Consider the following 22,361-nt stretch of genomic DNA (forward strand, 5'->3'; position numbering starts at 1 on the left):
TATTTCAAATTATACTTTTAAAACCCTCAGGAGGTAAATTTTGGCTTCCTTTTAACTATATAAATTAGGTTGACTAGAGGCGAGCTTTTAAATAATCTCTGGTAGACTGAAAGATTCCATGTCAGTTGGAAGTCACTTGATGCAGTTTGATGTTGTCTTTTAGAGATGAACAAATTCCTGAGTGCTCTACTTTATTTCACTTCTTAATCATCTCTAAGAATAAAATGCTCAGAAGTGAAGTCGGAGTGAAACAGGAGGAGGGCATGAGAACAGAAAGGAGGTTTGATCCTCGTTATATGAGTGAGGGAAGATAAAGATGAATTGAAGCCTTTGTGTCCCCAGTCTCCTGTTGTGTCCTTGCCAACACGGAAGGATTTTCCCTCTTACTCCTCATCTCCAGTCAGGAATCCTGAGTGCCTTCATCTGTGAACACTTAATTTCCAAAACAGCTGTCTTCAAACTGAATCAATTAACAAACTACCATGTGCCTGTCTATAAAGTGTGAATAACCAGTAGGTGCACAGCATTGTTTTGGATTCCAGTTCTGCCATTGTGATTCCACAGATACTAGCACATTTACAAATCACCATTGTCTGCTATAGCCACCATATCAACGTTGATGAGAATAGAGGCTGTACAGTAATGTGAAATTGGGTTTTGTTTTGTTTTGTATTTTAGGAGGTAGATCTTACTAATCCCAAGACATTTAGAAACCTGGCTAAGCCAATGGGGGCACAGACGGATGAACGATTAGCTCAATATAAGAAGCGGTTTAAAGATTGGGAAGATCCTAATGGTAAGTAACTTTTCTTCTCATTCCACTTTGTACCTAATTTCAAAAATAAGTCATTATATAGTGGTCTGACATCCTTGCATCTTTCCCCAAATTGCTTATATACCATTACATCTATGCAACTATAAGAACAGAAAATCAGGTTTGCATGGCAACTGATGACCATGCTTAGGAGGGGTTTTTTAGTTAGCCTGTCAGGTACTGGCAGAAAATCAAGTATGTCTGCTTTGTATAGTGCAGAAATTTCCCGTCATGATATGCCTTTATTTTGAATTATGTTTAGGCCGGGAATTACATTTTCATTTACTGACTCTCATAATTTTACTTAGGTACTTTTTGGAACCCTTTTGCATTAAAAAAGAAGTTTATTGACTACCTTCTGAAACCCTATCCAGATGACTTATTATTTATCATGTTTAATGTTTATCATGTGTCCCCTGCAAATAAGCAAAACAAGCAAAGATAAAAAAGAAAAAAAACTAAGCCTAGCAGTAGTCACTATGTGGATTCTTTTCAATTTTCTTGAACAGGAGAAACTCCAGCCTACCATTATGGGACTCACTATTCATCTGCTATGATTGTGGCTTCATACCTAGTGAGGATGGAGCCTTTCACACAGATATTCTTAAGGTTACAGGTAAAACTCTAAATTTAGAATTTTTTCATTTTATACATGCCTTCATTCTATTTAAAACTGTTGCTTTTTAAAAAAATGGTATCTTGCCTTACAATAAGACCTGTGAAGTTTCACTCACAAAAGTAGTCAATTTAAGTGAAATTTTGCTAGACCAAAATTAATGAATAAACTAAAATTTTTTTCCAATAAAAAGTGTCAGTGTCCTTTAGTCAAATAAACAAGTAGCATATGCTTTCCAGCTGTGTATATGGACTTGAACTTTAACTGATTGAATTCAACAACATTAAAAAAATAGTAAAATAGTCTAGCTCATTTGCTCTCTTCTTCGTTAAAATTGCTTTTCTCCATGTTCTCTTTCATTTATTCAGACACTGTTGTAGGTGCTTGGAGAACATAAGTGAATAAAGACAAAACCCCTGCCTTGTGGTACTTATATATTTTGGTCGAGGGAGACAGACAAGCAAATAAATCAATATATTGTCAGGTGTTGTAAAATGTGATAAATGCTATCCGAAAAATATAGATCAGAGAAAGGGGGATGGGAACTGCAGGAGTGGGCGGTGAGGGAGGTCACAGTGCAGCTTTAAAATGTGGTCAGAGTAAGTGTCCTTGTAAAGATGACATCTGAACAAAAACTTGAAGGAGGTAAGGGAGTTAGTCACTCGTGCCACTATCTGAAGAAAGTGTGCTCCGGGCAGAGGGAACAGCCCATGCGAGGTGTGTGTGCCTGAGATGTCTGCGGAACAGCAAGGAGGACATCGTGTCTGGAGCAGAGTAAGTATTGGGGAAAGTCATAGAGGATGAGGTCAGAGAGGTAATGGACCAAATGGTAGCATGCCTTGATAGCCATTGCATGGACTTTGGCATTTTCCCATAGTGAACTTCATCACAAAGTCAAATAATGCTGTGTTCACTTAAAACACAGCACAGGGAATTTGACTGAGGATGGGGGTGGTATATCTATGAGGCTGTGTAAGCAAAAAAAATCTCATTGCTATTTGAATTTTTTTTATCGATGTATATTTTTCGGACCACCTTCCTAGTTCTCCACATAATTCTCATTGGTGTGAGAACTTGGATTTTACATTAATTAATGAAATCCAAGCATATATGACTTGAACATCTCCAACTGTGGATGACCATGATAGAATCTTTTTAAGAGGAATATCATCAAACTGTGAAAGAATTCATATTCCTATAGTCTTCCCTCTCTGAAAACTAATACTTTAAAATAACTTTTTAAAATCTTCATATTTATATTTCACTTTGATTATAAGACAAATACATTGAACTCTCTTTGAAAGGAGTACCCCAAAGAGAGCTGTGTCTTTTTGCGATCATTTAAAATGTTGTGTACATCACATAGGATGATGGGAAATGCAAATATCACCAAACATATTTATTTGGGGTTTTCAAGCCCTTGAGCTGACAGAAGCTGTGAGGTGGGAGTGGTTCTCTAATAGAGGGGTGCCTTCTCATTCTGCCCACAGGGAGGCCACTTTGACCTGGCTGACCGGATGTTTCACAGTGTGCGCGAGGCCTGGTATTCAGCATCAAAGCACAACATGGCAGATGTAAAAGAACTGATCCCAGAATTTTTTTACTTACCAGAATTCCTATTCAATTCTAACAACTTTGATCTAGGTATGTAGAGCTATGACACTATCTTAGAAACATTGGCCAGGAAAAGACTAATAGAAATAAGTCGCTTTTCTAAGAATTGTGTGCAGTACATACTGACAAGGTGTCCTTGTGGTTTCCGCTGCTGCTGTTTGCTATAGTTGGGTGTGTATGGTTAAATATAAAAAGAAAATTAACTGTTTCAAACCTAGTATCTGGGAAACATTTATAAATTGACACAGATTACATCCAATGGTCAGAATACTGTTACTTCAGTGAAAACTGAGGTAAGGTGAGATAAAAATTTATTTGAAAATTACTGCAATTGAAAAATCCATTAATAGCCAAGAGCATATCCAAATTTTTTATGTATTATTTTAATATTATGTATTGCTTGAGACTTTCTCAGCTTATATGCTAATGTTTTAAAATTAGAATTTCAGAATAACTTTAAATTCCTTTTTTTTGTTTTATCCTGTTAGCATACTATTTACTAGAAAAACAGGACCAAATCCACATTTATAAAAAGAGAAATTTCTTAAGTATTCTGTCTGCTTTATGTTGTTTAGCAGTTACAGGAAGTTGATTTGACTTTGGTTACAGTTTCTTGGAACACAGTTTGCTGATCTATGTTTCTGGATATTTCTTTTAAAACATATCAAAATCCCATTGTTTCCACTGCAGGATATTCCTGCCAGATATTGTTCTGTTTTGTATTTTTTTCATGCCTCATATTTTATACTGTAAAAATTCAACATATAAATTATTACTTTACTATCTCAAAATATTTAATTAACTGAAAAATCAGGGGACTCTTCATATCTAATACATTTTAGTGATTTTTCTTTTAAAAATTTTTTTTAAATAAGTTTTACTTAATTACCTATTATCCTAACCTTATGAAATTATAGCTCCAGGTCCAATGGGAAAGATAATAAGACTCTCTCAATAGCCCCAGCAAAAGTCCTTAATTTAAGTCTCATCATTATTGATTGGGCCTAGAGCTCACCCTTGAGCAGCTAAAGATACCAAGTCTAGGAGTTAGATTTGGAGGGAGTGATGGTTCCTGAAAGGAATAGAATAGATGTTGAACTAGGAAAAACAACAGCTGTCTACAGAGCATTTGAATATGGATGTACGTTAGTGTTTTATTAAATTCATTTACAGTTCACCTTTGGAAAAAGAAAGGGATACCCTCAATTATCCACAAACACTGGATCTGTTATAATAATCTGTGTTGCAGAAGTGTTCCAGCCAGACTATTTTACGAACCCAACCAAAAGTTCCACTTTTAAATAAGTAAATGAAAAGTCATGTATCTCTTTCATGCTCACCTGTGTAACAAAGTGATTTTGCCTCCATGAAATCGCACAGTTCAAAAAACATTATTTTCATATAAGAGCTAAAGCCATAAGAGTTTTAGAAGAAAACAAGGCTAAATCTTCATGATCTTGTATTTGGCCGTGAATTCTTAGATAGGCTAGCAAAAAGCATAAGCAACAAAAACAAAACAAATACAAATTGGAATTGATCAAGATTTAAAACTTTGTATCCAAGGGCATTATGCAAAAAGTGAAAAGAAAATCTTCAGAATGAGAGAAAATATTTTCAAATGATAGATCTAATACGTTTCTAATGTCCAGAATATAAAGAAGTCTTACCACTCAACAAAAAGATAAATGACCCAATTTAAAAATGGTCAAAGGATCCGAATAGATATCTCTCCAAAGCAATTATACAAATGGCCAATAAGTACATGAAAGATGCTCAACATCATTAGTTTTTGGGGAAATGCAAATCAAAACCATAGTGAGGTGCCACTTTACATCTAAATATGGATTATAATGAAAAAAAGACAAACAGAAAATAACAAAGATTGTCAAGGATGTGGAGAAAATAGAACTTTTGTATATTGGTGATTGGAATGAAAATAGTTCAACTGCTGTGGGAAGCAGTTTAGTGGTTACTCAAAAAGTTAAACATAGAATTACCACATGACCCAATAATTCCACTCCTAGGTATATGTCTAAAAGAATGGAAAACAAGAAATCAAACAAGTACATGTACTCGCGTGTTCATAGCAGCACTGTCTACAATAACCAAATGGTAGAAGCAGCCCACTACAATAGTAAATCGTAGAATGAATATATATATATATATATAATAGAATATTATTTAGCCATGAAGTATGAAGTCCTAATAAATGCTGCAATATGGATGAACCTTAAAAACATTATGCTAAGTGGAAGAAGGCAGACATAGAAGGTCGTCTAATGTATGATTTTATTTATATGGAATATCCAGAATAGGTGGTCACCAGGGACTGGAGGGTGAGAGGCGTGGGGAGCAACTGCTCAGTGGATACAAGATTCTTTTAAGGGTGATGAAAATGTTTTGGGCCTAGAGAGGTAATGGTTGCACAACATTTTGAATGTCCTAAATGCCACTGAATTGTTCACTTTTTTATGGTACATGAATTTTACCTCACTAAATAGAAAACCAAAGAACACCGTTTACCTCTCTGCCTAAAAAGAGTTCGTAAATGGTTTAAAAGAAAAAACACTTGGTTAAAATGTACAGTAAAACTTACCGGATTTTGTTAACCAATGTCACCAGAACAAAATTAATTAATTAATTCAAAAGAAAAAAAAAAAAACACTTGGATTTTTTCCCCTACTTCTGGAATGAGTAACATTCATCCCTGCCTTTCCTGTTTTCATGGACACACATGGAGGGGAGCTACATAGTGGCAGAGTTAAAATAAGCATTTCCTATAGACATTTTAAATTTACAGGTAGTGCTCACTAAATACAATTATATCATTGTTTAGGGCTTATGTGCAAAAATTTAAAAAGTAAATTATATCTCAGATAGCCTGAGAATTATTACTTGTTTCTTATTATCAAAAAGTTAGACCTGAAGGACTGAGAGTATGAAAGAGGGGGCGTGGAGCGGGCTTATAATAACTTGATTGTTTTATTTTTTCTTAAATCATATGGTAATTTTTCCAACCAAGTCAAGATATTCCTTTATATACAATAAACTGATTTTTTTGTATCTCTCACTTACTATCACATTATAAATAAGCCATCAAGTAAGAATGATGAAAACAAGATTGTTTCTAAGGGTATTTTTATTGGCCCTTACTTGGAATTGCCTTTGTGTTTTAAAATTTGGACAATTACACTTCTCTATGAAAGTTTATAATACCACTGTTTAGCTAACCAACTGCTGTTAAGCGAGTAGACATTATTGTTTATAAAGTCATTTTTTACAGTGATCATCTGATTTATACTTAGGAAAACTGTGAGCTATAGTTACAGAGTTTTTGGTGTTATTTCAAAAAGCAAAAGAACCTGAAAAAAAAAGAAAAAGAAAAAAAACCTGTTTGCTTAGATGCCAGTTCTGTTTAATGTGTGTTGTTGTGGACAGATTTCATAACAAATAGTTTCTTTATTATTTTAGAGATTAGCTGGCTATGACATAAAATAACAGAATACATTATTTAACAGTGCATTAAAATAACAAAAACACATGGAGTAACCGTCACTTGGTATGCATTATCACAACTAAATGTTTTTGTTTCTGCCAGGTAGCCCTGTGGTCTTTTCCAAATGTTGTTTGCTAAATGATAAACTAACAGCAAAAAGTTGTTTTAGATTTTTTTTTTTAATGAGACTCGTTACAGCAAAATACATATCAGTTCTACAGAGCTCTCTGAAGAATTTAAGAATCAGAAATGTGAGAAACCACATGTATTCCAAAATATCTTAAGCGTAGAGAGCATTCAAACTGAAAATGACTTAGGTATTAGGTGCTAGGTCTTTCAATAACTTCCTCCATGTGAATGTCAAAATTTTGTCAAAACATTAAGACAAGAAATACAATATTGGTTAAATGCCGATGACTCACCAAGCTTTCAGCATTCTGGAAAGGCATAAAAAAATAAGTTTAAAGAAATTGTTAATGGTCTTTCGCATGAACCATCCTAAGAGAATTAAATTTGAGGGGGGTTTCCCATCTCAAAACAGTAGCCTCATGAAATGTTTCATTAAGGAGGCCTGTGGTCAATTAAATTTCAGAAATGGTTCTTCTAATATCCCCCCTAGAGAAGAGCAGTGCTTCTCAGGGGTTTTGCAGGAAAGAAACATGTTTAACTTTGCCTAACTCAGCATTTGCACAAGTCTTTTGACCATAAGGGCCCCTCACTTTTCCTAACACTTAATAAATCTTTCTGAGGAAGTGCACTAAGGAGCAATCTTAGGGGAATACCAGAGCAGATGATCTCTAAGGGTCCTTTCTGGTGGTAAAGTTTCATAGTTCCAGTAATGAATCTAAACCCACTATTTCTCTGTTACTGTAATATGAAGTTATTATTTATCACATTTCTCTATTTTCTTAATGTACCCAACTGGACAGGCTGTAAACAAAATGGCACCAAGCTTGGAGATGTTATCCTTCCACCCTGGGCAAAAGGGGACCCACGAGAATTCATCAGAGTCCACCGCGAGGTAATGGGAGTACACTTTGCAGTTGAACTTGGATCTCATTGGGTCATGGACCACCATACAAAGAGAAGACCTTGAACAATGTATCACCCAGTTACTAATATTGTCTTCGTGATTTTTAGTTATTTTAGTTCCGGTTGACCACTGACTAATTCTTTGACTTTCTGAGCAAGTAATACATGTCAGCCAGTGACTGAAACTGAACCTGTGTCTTGAAATTACAGGCTTTGGAATGTGATTACGTGAGTGCCCATTTGCATGAGTGGATTGACTTAATCTTTGGCTATAAGCAGCAAGGCCCTGCTGCAGTAGAAGCTGTCAATGTCTTCCATCATCTATTTTATGAGGGTCAAGTGGATATCTACAATATAAATGACCCACTGAAGGAGACAGCCACCATAGGGTTCATTAATAACTTCGGTCAGATCCCTAAACAGGTATGGGTGGTCTTTCTTTATCAGCATTCTCTGTTTCATTCTTTAAGCTCTGTAATATTTCTTTAGATGATCAATAACCATGTAATAAATTAAGTTTAGACTGAGTTTTCAGTAAAGAACCATAAATATCACCCATTAGGTCCCTAGATTACTGCTTTCTCGTCCCTTTCATGTCCAGATAAACACAAATTTTATTGTTCAAAGAGACTGGCACAGGGCATGGTTTCCTGCACCTGCACGAGCCCTGGCGCTCGACAGGGAGAACAGTCAGGAGCAGACAGGACCTGGGGGGCCACAGTGTGTACGGAGATGGGATTTTGTCCCAGAGCCCATAGGAAGCCAGTGCTGACTTTAAGCAGGGAAGTTATCATATTTAGACTTTAAAGATTATTCTGGCTTCACATTCTCTCTCTCTCTCTCGCTCTCTCTCTCGCTCTCGCTCGCTCTCTCTCACACACACACACACACTCTCTCTCTCTCTCTCTCTCTCTCACTTGTTCACTCACTCCACTCACCCACTCACTAGCAGAGACGAATTAGGAGCCAAAGACCACTGAGGAAGCTCTTGTCCTAAGTAGTTCAGGGAACGGATAATGGCAGTTTGGATTAGGGAGGTAGAAGTGCTATGATGTGAGACTACCTGTCATGGGGCCACCTGGTCGAAACCAGCCCTGCATCAACTGCTCTAACTACCTTCAGTAGTAAGCAAACCCCATTGAGAGTCCATCCCTTTAATCATCATCATCCAGGACATGCCTGGAGAGTGGAGTGCACTAGGGGTCACCAGCACTATGGAGAAGGCTTTGCTGGGTTGTTTGCCCACTTTTTCCCAAGTGCCTGGCCTCTGCCCTCGGCCCTGGCTATCCTTTTCTGTCCCTGTTTCAGACGTCTCTCGGGGACTCCCTTCTTGTAGGTTAACCAACTTCAAGGTTTCTAGGGTCGATAGTTGCACACCCAGAACAATGGCAGGTCTTTGTATATGGAAAAGCTGTACTAGACAGTAGGACAGCCTGTAACTGTGCTGTTCATGGTGCAACCTGAAGGAACCATGTTTACTTTCAAAATGAAATGTTGTTGATAAAGACTAATCACCGTTGAAGACTCTTAGTTAAACCTTTCCTTTTTCTGAGGGTTCGAAATGCAGAAACCATCTTTCATACCCTCTGGGAAAAATATTCTCAACAAAAAAATCAAGACAACATGTACAGTTTTAGGATTTTTGTTCCTCTTTTGAGTGTTAGAGGCAAGCAGTCTGGGAGGTAGAGTCTGGATAATAATGTATTTCTAGGACATTCCAGTGACTAATAAGGAGTGCTGCCAAGCACTAGGAAATAGCAGTCCTAGGCAAATCTAAGTTTTGTGGTTAACGTGTCCATACCTGTTTATACATCCTAGCCTGGCACTGTGTTCTGTCCGTGGGTCCTCATATAAAGGTTCTTTAGTAAATGTTCATTCATGAGCATACTTTAAAGTGTGTGGGTCTTGATACAACTTAAAAGTCTTGTGTCATTATTAACTTTTATAGAAAGTAACAGAACTCTGATAATATCCCCCTGTATAAATAATGTAAATGTTTGGGAACCTAAAATGTATATGTTCTTCTATACAAAGTATTTTTTTCTGTATTTTTTCCTGGAAATCCAGGAAATGTCAAGTTCACAATGAGAGTCCAGGAAATGTCAAGTTCACAATGTGTGGTAGTATTGTGTTCATCTTAAAACTTATTTCATAAAATATCTTCCTCAAATATAAGTTTTCTGACAGAAATAACTAAATGCACATTTTGAAGATGAATAATACTTGAAAAATAGTTATCTTAAATGTACATTAATACTTTTTAATCGTATAGAAATACTGAACAGAGATGCCAGGCATTTTACTTTTTTCTTTACATTACAAAGTAAAAAGGCAGCAATGTTCACACTTTCAGCAGATTGGTAGAGCCTAAAAGAGACCAAAATGATGTCTCATAGAGAAAGGTCATGTTGAAGCCAGAAAGAGCCAAGTTAGAATATCTAACTGCCCTCAGTGGCACAGATTGGTGGTGAGCTATAAAGATTAGTTAATTTTTAAACATTATGAGAAAAGAATTGTCAGTTGACTGTAGTGTGCGTAGATTGAGTTTTGAAAAGTTATTACAAAATCAGCATAGTATAACAATAACTCATTGAGTTTCATAGCTCTAGTCCCTACTTCCTAAGGTGTAAGATCTCTTTTAACTTTCTGAGCCTCTTTGAATTTCTTTCTTCAAATGTAAAATGCATTAATACAGGGCCTAGTTATTGTTATGAGGCTTAAGTGAAATAAAAACATACCCATCATATAAAAGGGCTTATATTAGCTTTCATTCTAAAAGGTATCATCTTCTCTTATACCAGTTATTTAAAAAACCTCATCCACCAAAACGAGTAAGGAGTCGACTCAACGGAGACAGTGCAGGAGTCTCTGTCCCACCAGGATCTACAAGCGACAAGATCTTTTTCCATCATTTAGACAACCTGAGGCCTTCTCTAACACCTGTGAAAGGTAAGATGATGGGAAGTCACCTTTTGATTCATGATTCTCTGGATTTATTTAATAATCCTAGTTGAACAATAACAAATTTGCTTTTCAACAATACTGTAATTTATAAGAAGTGCTATAATTTTTGTGTTAAATCGCCAAAAAGTACTCGTTAGATTTTCTTCTTTTCCTTTTCTCTTTTCTTTTTTTGGCTTGTTGGGTTTTGCATCAAAAAGAACCAAACCAGTTTCTCCTTCCTGCAAAGATAGTGAAAACTCTAAAATACCAAATCTTATAGCTCAACTATCTATATGTAGGAAAACTTCTGTCATCATCATTGATACATGTTTGCCAATTTAGAAATGGTGGTAACAAGACTACATTCTTCATAGGTCAACTAAAAGCATCCATCTTTTAATTAATGTTGTTATGAGTTATTTAAAAATATTTTTTCAAGTGGATTTTTTTTCCCTTAGAAAAAGTGTTTTGTAAAGCCTTGAAGTTGTTACTTAATTAAGGAAATATGACTATTGGAATGTCAAAGTCTGGTTAATTGGATTGACCACCAGCTCTCGGCCATTTTGCCTCATTACACAGACTCCGCCTTATGCCAGCTCTGGTCACTTTCCAGCGATGGGTCTGTAGCACTAGTGTTTCCAGGAGGCTCTGGGGCACGGCAGGGTGTCCAGGCCTCCCAGGGAATTTCTTGGACTTCCTACAGGAAGCCTGAGGGCTGGATGCAACTTGGGAGGTGCTGAAAGCTGAGATTGGTTGCAGGTCTGTGTGTGGCACTTCAGGAAGCATCCCAGATCACTCAGTGCAGCCCTAGAAATCAGGAAGACAGGACCGATTGCTAGGAGCCAAACCAGAGAGTCCAGAGACAGAAAGGCTGGAGAGAAGCCCTGCAAACACCAGTCAGGGTGGATGACTCCCCAGGAGGGCTATGGGCGGCTGAGAAGCCAAGCTGTACCTCTAAGGTCATTTTGTCTTAATGTGGGTATCAGTATTCTTCATTTGTACAAATACTTGAGATTACTTTATCGTCCCTTACGGAATAAAGAAATTAGTTTTCCCTGTTCCTGTTCTAACATGTCGATTTGTTGTTTGTAGAACTCAAAGAGCCGGTGGGACAAATAGTGTGTACAGATAAAGGTATTCTTGCAGTAGAACAGAATAAGGTGCTTATCCCACCAACCTGGAACAAAACTTTCGCTTGGAGCTACGCAGACCTCAGCTGCCGGCTGGGAACCTATGAATCAGACAAGGTTTGCATCGTTTTTTGCTCACTCACTTCATGTCGCTCTTTCGTGACCTGGATACCCTGCTTTCTGGAGCTTGGGAAAGCCCAGGCCCAGGGCTTGTCAGCTGTTCTTCCAAGGCCAGAGAAGAGAAAGCTTCACTGCATTGGGTCAGGATAAAGGAGCTAGTGAACAAGCCATGTTTTCTGCTGAACAACCCTCTTTTGGAAAGTGGTATACTAGGAGCTAACAGTTTCCCTCCCAAAGAATTTCTCGAACTTCCTAGACAGCCAGGTAGCCAACATTTCTTCCAGCCAGAGGATCCTCTTTTTGGCGAGTCACCATCTGGCCTACTTACCACTTCAGTTCTCTTAAGTGGCTAACAGAAAAACCCCAAGAAGCAGCAACTACTGTTTTGAGTCCCATAAGTATCTCTTGAGAGAGGCCATATGTAGTGATCCTTTAGGGCCCTGTGTTTGCCTTCTGACACCCTCCTGAATGCAAGAGGGAAAGAGTGTGTGTAAGTCTGTATGTTGCTCTGTAACACCATTCTGTTTAGTGAACATTCTCATTAAACAGCAGCCCTCATGCTTTCCTTTTATATTTTAACTGGCTACAGCAAATAGATCCAATTACCAAATTATCCTATTGCACCTTATAGAGCGTCATACAAAGTTCAGAAAAATCCGAACATCATTTTCCTGGACCGGAGAAACTAGAGACCCCCATGAGATGGTTTTTAGCAGCAACTGTAGTTAGGAGGCTGCAGTGGGTGGTTCAGAGTAGAGCTTCAGTGAAAAAGCGGCTAAATTGAAACCAGCCCAGAAAGTGCACAGCGGTATTTGCCGATGAGATGCCTGTATAGAGGTTCTTCTCCTTCACTCAGTATGCTCATCGTATTTCAGACATTTGTAGTAACTTGATGACATCTGTGTCTCACCTGTTTTATTTTACAGGCAGTGACTGTTTATGAATGTTTGTCTGAGTGGGGCCAGATTCTCTGTGCAATCTGCCCCAACCCCAAGCTGGTCATCACAGGCGGAACGAGCACGGTTGTGTGTGTGTGGGAGATGGGCACCTCAAAAGAAAAAGCAAAGACCCTCACTCTCAAACAGGTAACGCAGTAGGCGGAAGATGGACATACTCCATCTCAGCTGCCGACACTCTAAGGAAACTAAAAACATTTCCTGAATTCCAAGGTGCTTCAGACATAATGGACAAAACCAAAACATAATATATGTTCTTTTGCTAGAAATGGGTCTAAAAAATAAATGAAATCAGAAGATACTATTTCTAAAATAAGCTGGTTCCTTTCAAAATCTGAAGCAAGCTGTCTTTAGGTAAAATGTTTTTAAATATATTTAAATAATATAATTATATCTCAAGTCATATGTAATTTGAATTTTTGCAAACCAAATTACATTTGCTATTGAGTCGTGTTAATTTTGTTTCTGGGTGGTTTTCATTCAGCCAGACTATTTAAATATTTCTTTTGTTTTTTTCTTTCCTCATTTATCATATCCTGAAGAATATGACAAACTCATAAATGTATTCAGTAGAATTATTGATCTTATCAACAAGTATTTTTGATTACTTCTTACTGACTCTTATAAATTTTTACTTAAAGCAAGAATCCTTTTGTAATTAAGCCATCATCTTTTAATATTTGATTTGTGAGTGAATTTATTATGCAGTTTTTTTAATGGAATATAAATCTAAGTGTTTTTTATGATACAAATTTGTAAAGTAGTATGACAATAATATCTACCATTTATTGAGCACATTCTGTGTTCAGGGCACTGTGTTCGGTGTTCTAAAAATTTTTAACTCCAGCCTTCACAATTCTACAAGGTAGTTATTAGCCCTATTTATACCTGAAAGAAACCTCAGCTTAGAGAAGTTAAGATACATGCCCAAGTCACACTTAGTGGGAAAGCCAGGATATAAATTCGGGTCTGTGTGAAGCCAAAGCCATACTTAGTGGTGGAAAGAAGTGAACCCCTTCTACTTATACCAACAGCCACCTGTACAAGCCAGATACTTTATTGATTGCTGGATATAAATTAAGCCACTTAAAGGGACAGTCTTTTCATGAAAAAATACAGACTTGACATGGACAGATACAAGGTTGACAGTGAAGGTTGACAGTGTAGTTTGCTGATCCAAACTTGCTTACAGTATTTTCAGTTTAGAAAATGGACCGTGAAGCTAGCTAGTGTGCCAGTAACTCCTCAGTAGGAATTACTTCTTATTTAAAACAGCCTCTGGGGTTTACCAAGCATACGGTATGTCTATATGACATTTTAAGCCATCTCATTAGATACAAAATTCAGATTACTATGAGGAACTCTAAACAGTAATGTGAATCTTTTTCTTCAGAATGCTCATTTTCCCACATTGCCATTTCCCCGGGTCCTGTTTCTCTTCATACGCCAGCAAAAAAGAAAAATTCTTATTCTCGTTTGAAGAAGGAATCCTTTTTGGCATAGTAGATGTTCAGATGTCTCCAGTTCAATAATAGGAACTCAGAAGACATATCAAGACCACATTTTTTTTTTATCTTTCTAAGACCATGTACCACTACCATGCAGTTCTCACAGTTTGTACATTTTTTTTAAATCTACCTAATTGTAGTTCCTTAGAATGGACTTAACAGGAGTTGATGACATAAAAGAATAGATTCAGAGTTCAAATTCTGTTATTTTGGGTGCCATAATTGATACATCTCCACATAGAAATGGTAGGAAGAAGCCCAAGCTGGTTTGCAGGTGCCATTCTCCCTTCTTTCTAAGATACTGGCCCAAGTCCAGGAAAGAAATAGCATAAAAATGGAGAGTAGAGCTCCAGAATCTTCCAGACTGCTCTCTACCCCCTGGTGGGATGAAGCGAGGACCTTCAGCAAGAGGAGAATGAAGACTTTCCAGACACTGTAGCTCAGGGCGCTCACTCGCAGCTCGCACGTCTGGCGTCTCCTAGTGCATCCAGGATCTTCGGGAATCTCTTAAGGAGCACCGTCACTGTGATAAGCCTGGTGTTTTCTGTTCTCCTTTGCAGGCCTTACTTGGCCATACTGATACTGTCACCTGTGCCACGGCATCCTTAGCCTATCACATAATCGTCAGCGGGTCCCGTGACCGAACTTGCATCATTTGGGATCTGAACAAACTGTCATTTCTAACCCAGCTTCGAGGCCATCGCGCTCCAGTTTCTGCTCTTTGTATCAATGAATTAACAGTAAGTAGTAAATTGCCCTCTTGGTTTATGTTTAAGAAAACAAGTAGTTTTAGCCAGCGTAAATAAAATATGATTATGTTAATAAGGATTCATTTTATAAAAGCTACTACATTTTCTTTGATTTATGTGTTGTTTGCAAAACCAAATGGAGGTTGAAGTTTGTAACCCAGAGAGCAATTTGTCTTAAAATTCATTCACTGTTGCATACTTTAAAGAGCCAGATTTGGTTCTAAACAAACATTTTAGAATAGGCTTTTTATTTTTTTGTTTTTTACGCCTATGGCACCTGGTCTTTCTAGGTGGTCTCCCATCCAAGTACTAACCAGGCCCGACCCTGCTTAGCTTCTGAGATCAGATGAGATGGGGCTCGTCAGGGTGGCATGGCCATAGAAAAGAATAAGCGTTTTTAAAAACCAGGAAATCTGTAGGATTTGTTAAGGTTGTCAAAATTATGTTGAAATTTTTATGAAATATATTCAAACTATTTTTTATGCGAAGTGGAAAATAACATTTGGGTACTCAAACAAGAGAAGAATTGTTATAGAATGATTTTAAAAACAAAGTTATCAAAGGATATTAATATTTTACATACAGATAAATAAAATGAGTCAAGATAAAATAAACACACTGGCCTTTGAGTCTCCCGTGTGGACCAGGCCCACCGGAGGTGAGGCAAGGGGAAAATAGTCACTGCTAAGATGTGTTGGTAAGCACGGGACGCTAAGCATAGGTTCACAAAGATTGAGGTCTTTACATCCAAGGGACAAGTTACCATATCGTATGTAGATGAAGCCTGCCTATGCACATCAGCCTTGCAAACCAACCAGAACCTCCCCCGCCGCCAACCTCATCACTTCTTAGCTATACCTGCCCATTCCTATCCTTACCCTTTAGCCCTGGCCTAGAATTGCCCTCTGTGACAGAGTGATTCTAGCCACATGATACCATCACCCACACAGACAGCTTTCCTTTTGAGGGGTGCTACCTCTTTAGTTTCTACCAGAATGTATGCTACTAAGTATGATGCTTTTAGTCAAATACCTTGTAGTCACTCAAAGAAAAAGCAAAAAGAAACATTCAGTTCCAGTGAATGGGCTTAGAGTGTCTGATAATAATAAGAGTAATCAAAGTTGGCAGTAAGTAGGCTATAAAAGAATCAAATCCAGTTTTTTATTATACTTGAAAAGTTTAAGATCTTTTTAGAACAACATCTTGGGCTGGTCTTGCAAACATCTGTGCCTAAGAGCTTTACGAAAATGCCATAGAACCACCCTGATCTGGCAGTGTTGCTATGAGTCAAATGCTTGATTGTACTATTTTGAGCACTTTGTTTTGGGGTTGTTCTTGAATATGGAGGATTTTATTTATAGTCAGTTATTATTTGAGCCAGCATACACCCATTGGATTGCAATCGTTGCTGCAAACACTACGGAAGTGTTTGGTTTTTTTAAGATGCTTTTATAATCTCTTAACTTATGAAGAGATTTTTATTCGTGTTATATTTTTGCAGCCAATATCAAGTCTGCTTGACTCCAGTCTGCATTTTGGGCCTAAACTACCTCTTACCTGCCTTTTAATTCTCCTCTTACTGCTCAGCCCTCATAACCATAGATATGCTCTAATGCACTCCAGCGGGGGCGCCCTGGAGTAATTGATGAAAGTCTCTCGCGCAGTGCAGAATGGAGAGGCTGCCTCTCGGTCTCTTGCAGAGACTGAGATCATTAATTAAAGCTCAACTGCTGACACTCATTGTCAGAGGTGAATCAGAGACCGATGCAGACGTAAAGAACAATGCTTTGCTAAGTGTTATTTTTGTTTGGGTTTTGGTTTGGTTCTTGCCATTTTGGTAGAAGAAGAACAGGAGGAAGGTGGGGAAGGAGAGAACAGTAGCAGGGCCAGCACAGACAGTGGTTGAGAAAAGCCCCAGGCCTCATTATCAGGCCACCCCTGACTCCCCCTCACCTTTTTTCTTGCATTGGACCTGCTCAGCATCTAGGTTCCCTCTGCTTTTGATGATCATTTTCCAATTTCTATAGGTTCTCATGCGCCTATTGGCTGTACCTATCATCGTGACAGTCAGGCTGTCCTAGGGATGAGAGAGGCAGCATGGCATGGTATATAAGCTTTGTGACCAGAAAGGGCTGGGTTCAAATTTCTGCTCTGTGATATTAGGCAAGTGATTGAAGCTTTTTGCCCTTTACTTACATCCTCTTTAAAGCAGGGCTAGTAATAGCTAACCTCACAAGGTTGAAATGTAGTGTCTGAAGTGTCCATCACAGTAACTGGGACAGTAGATGCTCCAGGAAGCACCTTAATTCCCTTAACAGTAGTGAGTTATATTTTCAACAGGTTGGGTAGAGAGCCCAACCTGGTAGAATTTGAGGGAAAAGGTTGTTCTTTTCTGCCTTTAGAACTCATGGAAACCTGAGTTATAACCTCAGGGAGTCTTAGGGTTTATTCAGTTCACCAAGAGATGATTTATATATCAGCTTTCTTCTTTTTTTTCTCATCCCCCAACCCTTACTGTGAATAAAAATTTTAAAATAGGCTATTACAGCATTACCAAGATTTCATCTTTTATTGAAGAGTATCTGGACTAAAGGGTTTCTCTTCTACCCTATGATTTTCATGATTGGACTCATTTTGTAAAATTAAGCGGAGGTGGATTCCTGCCTCCAAATAAAAGGTATAAATAGATTTTGTAAACAGTGGGAGGAAGAAGAGTAATTCACCACCTCCTCAGATTTCAAATAGCTTAGACGCAGCGTAAACCATTACTCAGCGCTGTGCTGGGGCCATAAACGGCATGGAAGGGCCCCTGCCTTTGTCTCCATTTGAGGTCACTTTGGCCACAGCATCCACTCAGCCTTGAATTCTTGAGTCTCCTGTTCTAGATATTTTTTTTAAGTTGGCATGCACTGAATTCCAGTCTACCTCAGAAATTACCTAGTTACTACTAGTCAAAGGACTGAAAGGTTTTTTTTGAGAGCCAGGCCAGGGATTCAATTTTCTTCTGAAACTGGAATGTAATATGAAGTATGTAGTATGTGAAGAGATTTTTTTTTTTTTTTTTTTTTTAACCTTCTCAGGGGGACATTGTGTCCTGCGCCGGGACCTATATCCATGTGTGGAGCATCAATGGAAACCCTATCGTGAGTGTGAACACATTCACAGGTAGGAGCCAGCAGATTGTCTGCTGCTGCGTGTCGGAGATGAACGAGTGGGACACACAGAACGTCATAGTAACAGGACACTCCGACGGTGTCGTTCGGGTAAGTCAGATGTGAGAAAAACACTTTAGGATATCTGCTACCCTAGTTTGCCTGGAGTCTGTGAAGCTTCCCACCGTTGAAGGACACCGGGCAGGTCGTAGCATTGCTCAGCAAACTCTGACTCAAACAAACCTTTGTCACCGTGTTACCAGACTTGGGGCACATCAGTGAGTCGGCTTATTTTCATCCCATTAAGCGGATCTGTTAGCACTACTCACCACTTGACAGTTTGACACAAGAAGGTCACTTAGATATGATTTCCATGTCACCTTGAGATTGCTAAAAATGTAAATTGTGTAAGTATTGGCTTTTTGGCCTGTCAAATGGTTTCTTAGGGGAAACAAGAACTATCACTTCTCTAAGAGGATCACAGTGCTAGAAAAATGTTTCCAGGGGCCTGAGGTAGTTGGTTCACCTCAGGTCTAGAATTCCAGATAATCCCGAATCCTAGAGAGTTTACCCTTCTCTTGGTTTTCTGTGTTGGGCCTCTATAGAAGATGGAATCCACAGAGTGTTTGCTGTTAACATTCTGTTCTAATATTTGGGTTATTTTCTCTCAGAAGAATTTTCTTTGTGCCTTTTTTCTTTAATTGCACCTGTTGAAAGCAGAGAGCCGCTGATTGCTGTCCTCTTAGTCACAGTCACATGCTGAGCAACAATGAGACTGTAATCAGCCACTCCCATTCCACACCCTGGCTTCAGAGAACAGGCACACCCCCAGAACTGGCTGTCTCCAGAGCAGCATTTCAGATTACTTCATCAGTGAGGCATTATGAAAAGCTTTATAGCCAAATGCATTTGGGAATCCTTTTTACTGAATGCGTTCTTGGAGGTCTAGAGTATATATTGGTGTACGCATGTATATGCTCTCAGATGTTTTTGTGAGAAACTAAAAAGTGTACTTATTTTGAACTATGTTTTCCAAACTTTGTTGACCACAGTCTTTTTCCCTCTACCATGAAACACCCATTAACATCTCATTGAACACAGTTTGTGAAGCACTGTTCATGTGTAGCCAGTCCCCTGCCACAATTTTCAACATAGGAGGAAATCGAATCATACACAATAATAGAAATTAAGTTGTGTGTTTCAAGAGCCTATCTTTATCCACTAACCTGTAAATTATTTAAATTCAGTTTTGGAGAATGGAATTTTTACAAGTTCCTGAAACACCAGCCCCTGAGCCTGTCGAAGCCCTAGAACTGCAAGAAGACTGTCCAGAAACACAAATAGGTATTTAATACTTTCTAAAATGTTATTTAAGAGATTTTATATTTTTTTAAGTCATTATGAATAAACTTACGTCAAACAACGTAAACAGGAGCCTGAGGTTAGGCATTGCTGTCAGAAGCATGGTGTTGTGTGAAGTAGCTGGGCAGACATGCAAAGCCTTCTCTACTTCACCGCACAGCAAGTCAGCGTGGTTAGCATCTTGTCGTCGGCTTCCGCATCTCATAGCATATATAGTTACTAGCTTCTTGGAATACCAAAAGCTTGAGCTTTCAGTTCTAAAAATACAAAACAGGATCTGGAGGGCACCAGTGTTGAACAAGTCAGATGGCCCACACCTAAGTCTCACGTCTGTTCCGGCCATCAGTTAGGCTCAGTATGGATGACAGGGTGGCCTTGTGTTTGTAAACTATCCACAGAGGTAGACCAGAGTCCCACCCTGGGCCTGCTTTGAGAAAGGCATTCATTTACACTGAAGCCTGGTGATCTGTACTCTGTCATCTGTTTTTTTGTGAAGCACTTTAAAATTTCCCAGTGAGCTATAGGGATGGATGATTTCTGCACAGAATGATTAACTGGAAATGATTGTCCATAAAACCAGGCTGAGATCCGCTTTGGGTTGATAATCTCCAGAGAAGTAATTCCCCGCCCTCCCCCCCCCCCTTTGATTTAGAACAATTTTTGCAAGTGTTTTTCCGGAAATGATTTTTAATTTGACCTTTAGATTGTTTCTCTGTGGTTAATCTTTGTACACTGGGAATTCAGTGTGAGTTCAACTTATAAGGGAGTTAACTAAGGAGAAAGGCTTATTATCAGAAGGCACAAATCACTTCTCTTTGTAAGCTGAAAGTAGTTTTTACTTTCTTTGCCAGAAAACAGAAACGGTCTGATGAACAGGACATTTTAATGCTTGTATTACTTTAATGCATGTAAATTTCTACATAGTCAACTGCAGCTCCACTAATAAGGTCATCTGGGTGTTTGGGAACATAAAAATTTAGTTTAGATGTTGGATTAAGTCCAATAAGAAGTGGGTCATTTTCCCTTCCTTTAACAAGCTTTTAAGTGAGTAACAGTAGAAGAAGATGAGATGAGTAAGTAAGTGTTAAGAAGGGGTCATATTCAGGGTAGAGAGACATTTGTAGATCTTCTAACTGTTTATGTATTCCTATTGTGGATAGGGTTTGACAGAAGTAGCAGAGTAGGGAGAGCAGCCCACAGGAAGAATTGACCTTGATTAGTGTAGAGAAGATGGGACTTGAGGGCAGTTGCTGGGTGAAAGAGGAGACAAGCTCGTGGTTCCCTGGAAATCAAAGCTGTTTCGAAGACTGCTTGTTTCAAGACCTTAAAACTCATGATCATAAGCCATTGGGGTGAAAATAAAATCCACTCAAATTAGCCAACTAGACTATTAGTGTTAGCGAGTAGAAGAAGGGAGGCACTCAGGTGATTCGTCTTGCTAAGAAATATGTATGTGTAGGGGGCTGGTGCTTGCACGTGTTCTCTTGCTCTATTTTTTTAAATTATATTTGCTTATTTCTCATAAATTTTCCCTCCAGTAGACTATTTTAAGGGAGTAAGGAGTCGAGGTGAGGAAATGCGGTGACTGTGAAAAGAGGGGGGAAATTATAGCTTTCATCAGTAAATCATTCATCTTTATTGTCATTTCTATTGAACACTCTGTGGAAGGCACTATGAGTGGGGACCTTTCTTTCAAGCTGACCACTGTCATGTGGAAAGATCATCCAAAAGTAAAAGTGTGGGCGAGAATTACAAATACATAAGAGGGCCACACTGTTAAAGGAGTCCACAAGGGAGAGCATTGCTTTCTACTGCAGGAACTGGGTAAGATTTGAGAGGAAGAAAGATAAAAATCAGAACACACAGACACTGGAAAAATGGCTCTAGGCAGGGCCAACAGCGTGTACAACATTAGCCATAAGGAGGAGCCTGGCTCTGTGAAGAGTTGGCACAGCCTCACTGAACTCTGGTAGGGAGTGTGAGGCGGGTGGTGAGAAATTGGCAAAGGCAGGTTTGGGCTATATTGTGAAAGAATGAATGCTAGGCTAAGGGTTTTGCCAGGGCAGTCTATGAACTCAAAAATTCTACCCTTTTTTTTTCTTTTTTTTTTTTTTTTTTTACTATTTTCTAGGTGAAAATTCTGCCATTTTTAAAATTTTATTGTTATACTTATCTTAAAATACTATGTCTATTGCGTCATAACTGGTAAAGGAAAAATACCAGTGGGACAAAGCTGGGCCCAAAACTATAATGTCTATGTGTTTTCTAACTCTCCCAATGCATAACCCAGGACAGGAAGCCCAGGACGAGGACAGCAGCGATTCTGAAGTGGATGAGCAGAGCCTCAGCCAGGATCCCAAGGACACGCCCAGCCAGCCCAGCAGCACCAGTCACCGGCCCCGGGCGGCCTCCTGCCGAGCAACAGCCACCTGGTGTGCCACCGACAGTGGCTCCGATGACTCCAGGCGCTGGTCCGACCAGCTCAGTCTAGATGAGAAAGATGGCTTCATATTTGTGAACTATTCAGAGGGTCAGACCAGAGCCCATCTGCAGGGCCCCCTTAACCACCCTCACCCCAACCCCATCGAAGTGCGGAATTACAGCAGATTGAAGCCTGGTAACTTGAAGTCTGGTATCTATTTCTAGCACTTTGTGGGTGGCATGAGGGCTGGTGAGTGAGGCAGTGGGCTCCAGCTCTTCCTGTGCCCCATCCCGGTGACGTGGGCCACCCACAGAGAAGGCCTCTGGAATTCCTTCTTCTATAAAGTAGACTTAGAGGTTCTATCCCACAATGGCATTTGGCATATGTTGGGCAGTTTTTAAAGAAAAATGCCTCAAACCAAGAACTCCATTCACAAATCATGAAAGC

General features: G+C 38.8%; 1 protein-coding gene and 1 pseudogene across 10 annotated transcripts in view; one reads left to right on the forward strand and one right to left on the reverse strand.

The window, feature by feature from the left end:
- The window catches only part of WDFY3 (WD repeat and FYVE domain containing 3), a 223,490-nt gene that overhangs the window by 193,692 nt on the left and 7,437 nt on the right, over nt 1-22,361 (forward strand). For 9 of the 10 annotated variants that reach the window (XM_036227766.1, XM_036227765.1, XM_036227769.1 and 6 more), the window contains 12 exons: nt 679-796; nt 1,324-1,430; nt 2,921-3,074; nt 7,470-7,561; nt 7,783-7,995; nt 10,374-10,521; nt 11,608-11,762; nt 12,692-12,850; nt 14,790-14,969; nt 18,059-18,241; nt 19,378-19,474; nt 21,783-22,109. In XM_036227766.1, coding sequence (XP_036083659.1) covers nt 679-796; nt 1,324-1,430; nt 2,921-3,074; nt 7,470-7,561; nt 7,783-7,995; nt 10,374-10,521; nt 11,608-11,762; nt 12,692-12,850; nt 14,790-14,969; nt 18,059-18,241; nt 19,378-19,474; nt 21,783-22,109 — 1,933 coding nt within the window. Of the gene's footprint in view, nt 1-678; nt 797-1,323; nt 1,431-2,128; nt 2,205-2,920; nt 3,075-7,469; nt 7,562-7,782; nt 7,996-10,373; nt 10,522-11,607; nt 11,763-12,691; nt 12,851-14,789; nt 14,970-18,058; nt 18,242-19,377; nt 19,475-21,782; nt 22,110-22,361 lie in introns of those variants that run through there. The other variant, XM_036227774.1, reaches the window with a different exon arrangement.
- LOC118609035 lies at nt 15,244-15,361 on the reverse strand (annotated as a pseudogene).

Source organism: Rousettus aegyptiacus, unplaced genomic scaffold (assembly GCF_014176215.1).
Source record: "Rousettus aegyptiacus isolate mRouAeg1 unplaced genomic scaffold, mRouAeg1.p scaffold_m13_p_10, whole genome shotgun sequence".
NCBI classification, from domain to species: Eukaryota; Metazoa; Chordata; class Mammalia; order Chiroptera; family Pteropodidae; genus Rousettus; species Rousettus aegyptiacus.